Consider the following 10,114-nt stretch of genomic DNA (forward strand, 5'->3'; position numbering starts at 1 on the left):
TACTGCCAGGGGCCACAGGCTCCCCCACTGTGGGAACAGGCTGGCCTGGGCACGTGGGAAGGCCGAGTACCCGGGAAGCCTGGCTGGGGGGCGTGTCCTGGGTCAGGGTGTCCTAACCATGCCTCTTATTTTCTGTACTTCCAGTGCTCTGACCTCTGACGCTTTGGCCCTTCAAACCACCCGATCCAGAGCCCGCGCCTGCTCTCTGGGTCTCACACTCTGGGGCCAGGGGCCAGGCAGCCAGGCACAGCCCCTGCCCACACCAGCTGAGGTCATTCACACCAGCCCCTCCTGCGGCTGCTGGCCCTGCCCGGCCCGCTCCTTCCCGGAAACCACAGCACAGGCTTTGCCCACATCTCCCCTCACCTCGCCCCCTCGGCCCGTGACAGGCCCCGTGAGGCCTGGGCTGCCCCTTCTCTGGGGATCTGGGTGACTATCTTTTCCATGGCAGCTGTCTCTTGATTGGTTGGCCTCACCACACCCGAATGGTAACAACACTTCCATTCTGGGGCTGGGTGTGGTGACTCACACCTGTAATCCCAGCAGTTTGGGAGGCCCAGGTGAGTGGGAGAACAGCCTGGGCAACATAGCAAGACCCAATCTCTACAAAAAAGAAAAATGAGCCAGATGTGGTGCTTGTAGTCCCAGCTACTTGGGAGGCTGGGGCAGGAGAATCGCTTGAGCCCAGGAGTTTGAGGCTACAGTGAGCTGTGATTTCGCCACTGCACTCCAGCCTGGGAGACGGAGTGAAATCCTGTCTCAAAAAAAGATAAGATAAACAGAAAATAAATAAAGCCTCCTTTCTAAAACAGGGATGCAGCCTCCAGTCTGCATCTGCGTGCCTCACTGCCGGGCTCAGTTGTGGTGGCCGCACCGGCCGTTGCAGTGAGGGTGGTCACTTCACCCCGAGTTGGGAATGTTGGGGGAGCCCTGCCCTGCACACCCCAGGGCTGCCCCAGGGCAGAGCATCTGCGAGGACCAGGCTGGGCACAGGTGGGCCTACTCTGACCTCCCCCTTCGTGCCCTGTGACCACCCCCAGCCTCTGTTCAGACCCCTGGGTCACTGCTGTGGCCTGCAGGGCAAGTTGGCTCCGTGGACACCCAGGGACCAGCTTTGTGTCACCAACCACTCGGCCTGGCGTTGAGTTCCCTGCACCCCCAGCCGCACGAAGGTGCCCGCTCTGGGAAGCCTTCCCCATCCTGCAGCTCCCCGAGCTCCTGGTCTACCTCACACTCCCCCACCCTCAGGGGCAGGACGACCAATGGGATGTCTTACTGGGGGGTCGTGCGTTTGTCCCCAAGCCCAAGAGCCCAGGGGTTTAGCACCTGAGTCCCCTCCACGTCCCACTCCACAAGGGGCAGCCGTGTGCCCCGCCTCGCCGTGGGTGCAGCGGGCCCCAGGGAGACCCGCAGGGGCAGAGGGGCCTCCCACGCCCCTCCTCACACTCCGGGTGCAGGCAGCCCCCCTCTCCCGGGCACCCCCATGACGCCGGTGAGGCAGGGCACAGGCCCGGAGCTCGGGCAGGAGGCGGAGCACAGGCGGTTATCAGAATAGTATTTATTGATCTGTTCGGTGCTACCTTGTTAATTGAGGTAATGGGCGGGACCCGCAGGGCGCCGGCCGGCTCCACGGGGAGAGGGTGGGCCTGGGCCAGGCAGCCGGGGCCCCGGGTGGGGGTCGTGGTTATTGCACTGGACTCGCTGCCTCGCTCACACGTGGCCCACGCCGGCTCGCACTCACACACACACAGGCTCAGACGTGCCCAGGCGCACGTCTGCACCCACACCTGCTCACGCACACGGAACCCTGCCGCGCACGCCCGCACTCACCACGCACACGCACCAGCCGTCTGAGTCTCCTGATGATCAGTGTGGTCAGTTACAGTAATCACAGTAAAATAGAACCATGTCAGGCGACAAGGAGAAAGTGCACGTCTCGCTCTGACCCGAGGAGGCCAGCGGCCCGGCCACGGAGGGCATCGCCCCCTGAGGGGTGAGCCCCTGAGCATGTGGCCCCTGGGCGTGGCTGGTGCCACCACCCCCACCTTCCTCTTGGCCCACCCCGGGCTGGAGTGGCTGAGCGGGGAGAGCTGGGCCATCCTGCCGCAGCCAGGGCCCCGGACAAAAATCAACTAAAAAAATAAACTCTTCGTCCCGCAGCCCCTCCCACCGCCGGGCGCCGGGTCCGGGGGTGGGGCGGCGGCTCCCCCAGCCACCACCTGCCCCGGCCCAGCCAGCGCTGCGACTGCCGCGGGGCGGCTCCCTGTCGAGCCCCCAAGCACGCGGACGGAGGCTGGGGCGGCGCCGGGCGAAGCCGAGGCCGAGTCCACGCGAGGCGGGGGCCACACCCTGGGGCCGCGGGCCTCAGGCAGCCCTCAGAACTCCACGGTACTCACGACTGTTCTCGGCTCGTCAAAGGTGGCTATGAGGATCTGCTGAGCAGCGGGGATGGCGATGAGGTCGCCCACGTCCTGGGGCACCCGGGGACCCCCTTCCTCCTCCTCCCGGGCCTCGTACAGCGTGTTGATGTGCAGCAGAGGGTGCGTGGCGTTTCGGCTCAGGATGGTGAGGGGTTCGGCCTTGCCCAGGCCGGCTGGTGACAGAGGGGCTGCCGTGGGGACCAGGGGGGGCGAGCAGACGTGGAACGGCCCCCCAGAGGGAAGCCCTGCCCGCGCCGGCTCTGCGGGGTACGGGATTTCCGTCTCAGGTAGCGGAGCCTCTGCAAACGGCCAAGAACACAGGCGTGTCACGCGGTGGCCCTCCCAGCGCCCGCCCAGGGCAGGCCGGGGCTGTTCCACGACGCCCCTGCACGCGGCAGCCCGCCCGCGCCGACCCCTGGCTGTCCCGGCTCTGTGCCCGTTTGCCAGGCTTCCTCCCGGACTCGGCCTGCCTGGAGCTTTACTCAACCAAGGCAGCCAAGATGAGTCGGGGGCCTGTCCTGCCTTCATCCTCCTCACTTGCTGCTCCTCGGGGTCCCGCCCCGCCCCCCGGCCTGGACTCACCTTCGCGTTACCGCACCTGCCTGCCCCGGCTCCGTCTGAGCCGCGTTTGGGAGGTTGGGTTTGCAGGTGCCCCTCCCTGGCGCCCTGGCCCACCCCGCCCTCCGGCCCCGCCCGGCCCCTACCTTTGGTGGGTGCTGTGGCCAGGCCCAGCCCACACTCCTCTGCCTGGGACAGGAAGCCGCCTTCCTGGCTCCGCGAGGTGGGCAGGGCAGCGGGCACTGCCGCAGGCTTGGCCTTCTTGGTGCCCAGGATGTAGGGGTGCACGTCCAGGGAGAAGTGGCGGGCGTGCTTCTTGTCGGGGGCCGGGGGCGGTGCGGGGCCCGCGTCCCCCCCGCCGCCCTTGTAGTGGTGGGCGGCGCGCGCACCGGCGTCCAGCAGCGGGGCGATCAGCGTGTCCGTGGCCGTCTTCCTGCGCACGGGCTTGGGCTTCTCGGCCTTGCTGTTCTCCACGCGCATGATGGCGAGCGGCTCCTTGAAGGGCTGGGGCAGCGGGTTGCTGGTGGGGATCCACTTCATCTTCTTGCGGGGCCGCTTGACCACGGGCGGCTCGGTGGAGCCGTCGGGCTCGGCCGGGTTGGCGCTGGGGTCCACGGTCTGGATGCCCGAGTCGCGCACGGTGGGCGTGGCGTCGTGGTTGGACTGGGCCAGCGCGGCCAGCAGCTGCCGCACCACGTTGTCGTACATGAGGTCGCTCTCGTTGGTGATGAAGTCCAGCCGGTTGAGCGACTTGATGTGGTCGCGGTTCTCGTTGCAGAACATGGCCAGGATGTTGATGTCGCAGAACTGCGAGCGGCGCCACTGCCGGCGCGTCTTGATGCCCACCTTGTGCAGCTTGTCGAAGATGAAGTTGCTCTTGCGGAAGATGAAGAGGTGGATGAGGTTGACGAGGATGATGAGGTTCATGAAGCAGAGCAGCACGATGTCCACGCCCGCGATGATGCGCTGCAGCTGCACGGAGGGCAGCTTGCAGCTGACGCGCACCGCCGGCCCCCCGCCCGCCGGCCCGTCCGGGGACGCGCCCAGCGCGCAGGTGAACTCGTTCTGCTTCTGCGTGGCGTAGTAGGTGCACAGGTAGGAGATGGGCAGCACGCTGAGCAGCAGGATGAGCAGGTGCCGCGCCAGGTACAGCTTGGCCAGGAAGTTGCTGCGGCCGCGGCGCTCCAGGTACTTCTCGAACAGGTTCTGCTCGGGGCTCTTCTCTTTCTCCGCGTTCTCGATGATCTCGCGCCTCTCGCGCTCCGTGATGCCGGGCCCCTTGGACTGGATCTGCTTCTCGATCTTGGGGGCCCGGCCCTCGGCCGCGCGGTGGTAGCAGTTGTCGATCTCCTGCAGCAGGAAGTTGAGCTCCGAGGTGAGGCGCGTGGAGGCCAGGAACTCCCAGCCCAGCGCGGGCACGTACATGATGGCGGCGAAGGCCAGCAGCGCGTAGGGCAGGAACTTGTGCTCAAACAGCGACGGCCACAGGCTGGCGTCCACGCCGGGCAGCGCGTCCCGCAGCTCCGTCCAGCAGTAGCCGCGGGCGTACAGCGCCTGGTCGCGGGTGAAGTTGTGCGGGGTGTAACAGTAAATGGGTTCCTCTGGGGGCAGAGAGGAGACAGGGCTGGGGCGGGGGAAGGGCCTGGTCACTTCCTCCCACGGCGGCCGCTGCTCCCCGACGCAGCCCCCACCTCTCCCGGGCCGGCTGCCTCCGCGTCCTGCCGCGGTGGTGTGAGGGTCTCACCCTGAGTAACCCACGAGCGGTAGCTTCAGCACAAACCTCCCACCTCGAGGCCCTCTCCAGAGGTGCACAGGGGAACCATGTCCCCGGACACGCCACGCCACTAGGCCACGTCCCGGCCGCTGGCCTCACGCTGCCCGAGACTCCCGGGAGGAAGCAGGGGGGGGCTCGGACGGTCCTACCTGCCCAGCGGTGGTTGTGGCAGCACAGCTCCCAAGGAAACCCCGTGGGCTGTCTGCGTGCAGGGGTGTCCCCTAAGACCTGGTGTCCCGGGGAAGGGCCCGCGGGGGCCCTGGGTGCCGGTGGGCACAGCTGGAAGGTTCGCCAGCCTGCACTGCTGCCGCTGAGACGGCACGGGGGGGGGCTCCCCCGACTGCAGGCAAAGGTCGCTCCTGAGCTTTGTAGTCTCCTCACACGCCCATCCCGCTTGCAGAGACGGGCACTGGCCAGTGGCCAGGGTGCTGGGGACACTTGGCCGCCCTCAGCCCAGCGCCAGGCCCGCCTGACGGGCACCTCACCTTTGAACGCTTCTCCAGAGTGGCACTCGGAGGGCCCAGGGTCCGAGGCCTGGGTGCGCCCCCCACACCCACCTCCCCGCACAGGTGCCCACAGCGGGGCTCAGACCTCGGCCGGGGGAGGGGCCTGGGGATGTGGGCGGGGTCAGGCCACAGTGAGCTCTGCTTAGGCCGGGGGCGGGGCAGGGGCTCTGGGACAAAGCCACCATGTCCACAGGAGACAATGGGCTGGAGAGCAGGGCCCATGCCCGCATCCTCAGCGAGCAGGGCTCAGAGAAGAGAAAATCGGAAAAGGCAAAGAAATCAACTCTCTCGGTTGAGAAAATCGTATTTTATTTACTTAGTTTTTGTCCTTACAGCCAATCCCAGGGGCCAGAGAAGTGGGAGAGAACAGGGACAGGGTTGTCTCCTGCCCTGAGCCCAGCCTCCCTGCTGGGTGCCTGGTGTGGGTCCAGGAGGCCCCAGAACCCCTGGCCCAAGCTCTGGGGGCCACAGGGAAACGAGCTCCTCGCTCTGGGGCACGGAGTGGCCTGTCCTCCCCCAAGCCGGATGAAGGCAGGTCCCACTGCCCCCATGCGCCTGGCGTGCTGCCTCCACGGGTGATGGGGGCTCCTCGGGCCGGCTGCCATCTCCTGTCTGCCTGGTGGCAGCAGCAAGGGAAGACCAGCCCCAGCTGGCCACTCTGACCCTCAATTTCCTCATCTGCTCAGTCTAGGATGGCCAGTGATGTGGCTCTGCAGAGGCACTGCAGGGGAGGCCCAGCCCCAGGGACCCCTGGGGGAACACCCAGCACGGCCACCCTCCTCCCGGGATCTGCCTGAACCTGCAGAGGCACACGGTGCCCCACAGCAGGCACCCAAGGACGTACTGGCCGGGCAAGGTCGGCCCCTGGCGCGGAGGGTGCTGCCAGCACTGGGTGTTGGCGACGGCAGGGGTGCCGCTGAGCTCTCGGGGACGCAGGGCACTGGATCGCGGTCTGTGGGCCTGTCCCAGACACTGTGGCTCCAGGAGGCCTCTGCCCAAGGCTCCTGCTCTGGGATCTCCCAGGGACAGCGGGGCCCTGCCCAGGCCAGCAGGGTCTGCGTGGGAGGCATGAGGGCCTGGCCCATCGCGACACCATAGACAGAGCCGCCCCCGAGAGCTCCTCTCTCGGAGGGCAGTGCTGCATGGACCCGGAAAGAGAGGACATGCTGGCTTCCCGGCCAAGGAGCCGGCTTGGCAGCCAGGTGCCCACATGACCCTTGACAATGCCACAGAGAGGTCAGGAGAGCCAGGTGACAGACGCAGCCTGGGGAAGAGCAAACCTGCGCTGGCTGGCGTCTGGGCACACTCCACACGGCCCCAGGCCTAGGCGGAAGCCCTGCCCTGGCTCAGGTCCCACCAGCTCCACGTACATCTCGCCTGTCCCTGCGGGGCGGCCTGCACAGTCCCGCGGCTCCCTCCACCTGGGCAGTGGGGACACCCCCAGGACCACCTGGCTCTGCAGATGCTGCTCCCTCCTGCTGGCCGGACCCCGTCCCAGTCACCCCGAGACCCCTGCTGCCTCCTCCCAGCCCCTCACCGGGGAGGCCCTGCCCCTCCCAGACTCCCACGGCCAGCGGGATAACGGCCCCAAAGATGCCCACGTCAGCCACGGGACCCGCAGCTACGTCACCCTGCAGATGGGATCTAGAACACAGATCTTGTTGGGGGGGTGGTCTCGGACTGTCCAGTGGGACGACAGCGCCCCAGGGAGGGGGGAGGCGAGAGGGCAGCTGCTCTCCCAGGAGCCTCCGGCAAGGAGGTGCCCCTGCCCACACCCGACTTTAGCCCCGTGGACTCGGTTCAGATTCCTGGCCCACGGAATTAAGGTGTTTTAAGCCACTGGGTTTGTTCTGTCAGCACAGGAAGAACATGGGGTGGGGGGGCGGGGGCTGCCACTTACTAGCAGTCTGCCCCCTCTGCAGGCTGCGGGTGAGACCCCTCCCCACCCTGGCACCTGCCCCAGTGGCGTGAACAAGTGTCCTCCCAGGGCTGGGGGCCCTGCGGGGGTGAGACCCCACCTGGGGGGAGAGGGTTGACCCTCAGAGGCTACAGAAGCGGGTGGATGGAGGATCCAGTGCTCCCCCGGGGGGCTGCCCCAGCTCCTCCTGGGCTGGCTGGGCCGGGGGTAGGGGTAGGGTCTCCACTCCTCACGGGCACACCCTGGGGACCTGGGGACTCGGCCACATCCCGAGAGCGGCCGGGCCCAGACCTGCCTTCCCGGGCCCCTGAGACCCCCGGGAGGACCCGGCTTGCACGGCTGCGTGCACACTGCTCGGAGCGGGCGGTGCGAAACACCCGCCGCCTTTCCGTTTTGGAAAAACGGTTAGAGGGCTGGGCTGGGAGAGCACAGGCTCCGGCGACACCTCCTCTACTGTGGGTTGGAGACACCGGCCGATTCTATCCGGAAATACCCCAAATCATGTGGTCCGAGAACCAATCACCTGGCTGTTCTAAGAAAAAGCAATTGTTGGTCCCCCCTCGGGGTCCGAGGAATCTGGTGACCTTCTCTGTCCCTGTGTCCCTGTGTCCAGGCTCTGCAGCCCTGGGTGCGTTCTAGGCGGGGGGGACCATTTCACGGCAGCCCTGCCCCCACTGCCAGCTGGTCTCCAGGAGGGGCTCGGTGTCTTCCAGAGTCCACCCTCCTGCGGCCAGCTCCGTGCTCTGTGGGACCACCAGGGCCGTGGGGGAGGCTCTTCCTAAAACAGCAGGGCCCTCCCGAGAGGGGGCGCCAGGCCCTGGCGTCTCTCTGGGTGGGTTCCAGGCTCTGTGCTCTCCTCATCATAACCCCGTGGGTGATGGCATGTGGCCGCCCTCGTGTCCCCATGAGCAGACGGGGGCACACCGCAAGGACTCGGGCACTGGGTCGCCGAGGAACTCTGCCCCGTGCGCCTGCACCCGGGACCTGCCGAGGCTGGACAGCTCAGCCGGGCGGGGGGAGCAGGGCTCACCCCAGGGCTCTGCACCGGTTCCCTGTGCTCAGACCCGCACACATATGCTGCCACGGGGCCCCTCAGGGCAAGCGCCTCTCAGAACCCTGGCGCTAGTCCTTGGGTGTGCTCTCGTCTGGACGGGATGGGGCGGGGGCGCCCCTCCTGGAAGCTCAGAGCTTCTGACCTCACCCTGGGAATTGGCCCATGATCCAGGGACCCAAGATGAGTCCGAGTGAGGCACCAGGGGCAGCTCCCAGGAGACGGCAGTGCCCCAGGTGGACGGGGCCCGGGAGGCCACTGTTGTGTACCCGGCGCTGACGGAAGCAAGAGAAAAACGGGTGGCAGATGGGATGTGGCACTGCATGGAGGCCACCCGTCGACAGAGAAGAGGAGCTAGGCCTCCACCACCCCCAGCTTTTTCTGTGATTTGAGACAAGATTTCCTTGGGCAAACCTCAGCCACGCTGACCAGGCACGGTCTGAGATCACACCGGGTCCAGGGGGGCCCAGTCCCTTGACTTCTATCCTTACGAGAAAAGGGAAATTTGGACAGAGACACGCAGAAGGTGCCCGTGTGAAGACAGAGGCAGAGACTGGGTCCTGAGGCCACGAGCCCAGGGACACCACCGATGGCAGGGAGACGCCAGAGTCTGAAGAGGTGGAAAGGTCCTCCCTGCCGAGGCCTGGAGTTTGGACTTCCAGGCTGCAGAACTACGGGAGAGAACTTTCTGCTGTTTCAAGCCCCCTAGTTTGTGGCACGTCATTGCCACAGCCACCAAAGGAGACCAGCAGGGTCTGTGCCGGCCCCGTGCGTGACGGTGGAGGGTCTTTGATTCTGAGGGCCTGGGCACCGGTGTCCAAGGCGCGAGGCCAGCAGAGGCCTCCTCCACCCAACGTCCGGGCTGTCCAACCCCAGCAACCCCCACCCTCAGGTCTGGCATCTCCAGGTCACCGGGGACTCCTAAAAGGTACAGCGTCTTCGGAGGTTCGTGAAGAACCAACACCGAGACAGCGTCTGCCCATGCTGCTCCGAGGACCCCGCTGCAGCCACAAGTGCAGCCCACGGGGCCCAGGCCCTCGGCCCAGACCCCACCTCTCCACCCGGCCCCTCCTGGGGACGGCGAGGCGCAGGCCTTAGGAGGACCTCCAGGAGCCCCCACAGCTCAGGCCTCACCGGACCACGTCATGCTGACCCGGCTTCAACATCTTCTGATGTCCCTTTGTCGTCCCTCCCTCCTTGCCCCTGCCGGTCCGGCCCCTCTTGCACCTGCTCCAGCTGCGGCTCCGCCTCCGCCTCCACCGGACGGCTAGGACCCGCTGCGGAGACCCCCACCTGCTCCCACCGCGTGCAGACCGCGGGCCCTGTCCAGCAGCGGGGTCTCCGCCACCTCCTGGCATCGGCTCTCCGTTCCAACGCCTGGCCGCTCCTCCAACCCCCAGACCCCCGTGACATTCTGCCAGCTGGGACCACCCGCACCAGGACAGGCCCGGTCCCACCCGGGTTCAGGAAAACAATAAACAGAAGAGGGGCCTGGGAGGCGGCCTCAGCGACAGGGACACCCGCGAGGACGGGCGCGTGTCGAGGTCTGTCGGGAGGCCCGGGACGCGGCCGGACCGCGGTGGGCGTGGCTGGCGGGAGCAGCGGCCGGAGACGCACGGGAAGCCCCTGCGCCCGACGCCCGCGGACGCCCCCGCCCGCGCGCCCCGCGCCGCCGGCTCACCTGCGAAGTTCTTGGTGAAGACCAGCGTGACCAGCAGGATGGGGACAAGCACGGTGCCGATGGTGACCACGCGGTCGAACGGCAGCTCCAGCTTCAGCTGCAGCAGCAGCGCGGCCAGCGCGCCCGCCTTGTCGTCCTGCGCGCCCGGCAGGATCAGCTCCCGCAGCTTCTCGCCCGCCAGCAGCGCGGTCGCCATGTCCGCCGAC

At 67.2% G+C, this 10,114-nt stretch overlaps 1 protein-coding gene across 2 annotated transcripts; it reads right to left on the minus strand.

Annotated features, from left to right (window-relative positions):
• Positions 1–1,576: 1,576 nt before the first annotated feature.
• On the minus strand, positions 1,577–10,108 carry PANX2 (pannexin 2). Of its 2 annotated transcripts, none has more exons than XM_012648743.1 (3): positions 9,909–10,108; positions 3,125–4,579; positions 1,577–2,719 (listed from the first exon to the last, which is right to left on the minus strand). In XM_012648743.1, exons 1-3 carry the CDS (start codon positions 10,102–10,104, stop codon positions 2,376–2,378), a joined length of 1,995 nt encoding a protein of 664 aa, XP_012504197.1. In that variant the 5' UTR covers positions 10,105–10,108; the 3' UTR covers positions 1,577–2,375. The 2 variants fall into 2 exon arrangements, with proteins under 2 accessions (XP_012504197.1, XP_012504198.1); XM_012648744.1 differs by lacking the exon at positions 9,909–10,108 and adding an exon at positions 4,902–5,039.
• Positions 10,109–10,114: the final 6 nt, after the last annotated feature.

Source organism: Propithecus coquereli, unplaced genomic scaffold, assembly GCF_000956105.1.
Source record: "Propithecus coquereli isolate 6110/MARCELLA unplaced genomic scaffold, Pcoq_1.0 Scaffold294, whole genome shotgun sequence".
NCBI classification, from domain to species: Eukaryota; Metazoa; Chordata; class Mammalia; order Primates; family Indriidae; genus Propithecus; species Propithecus coquereli.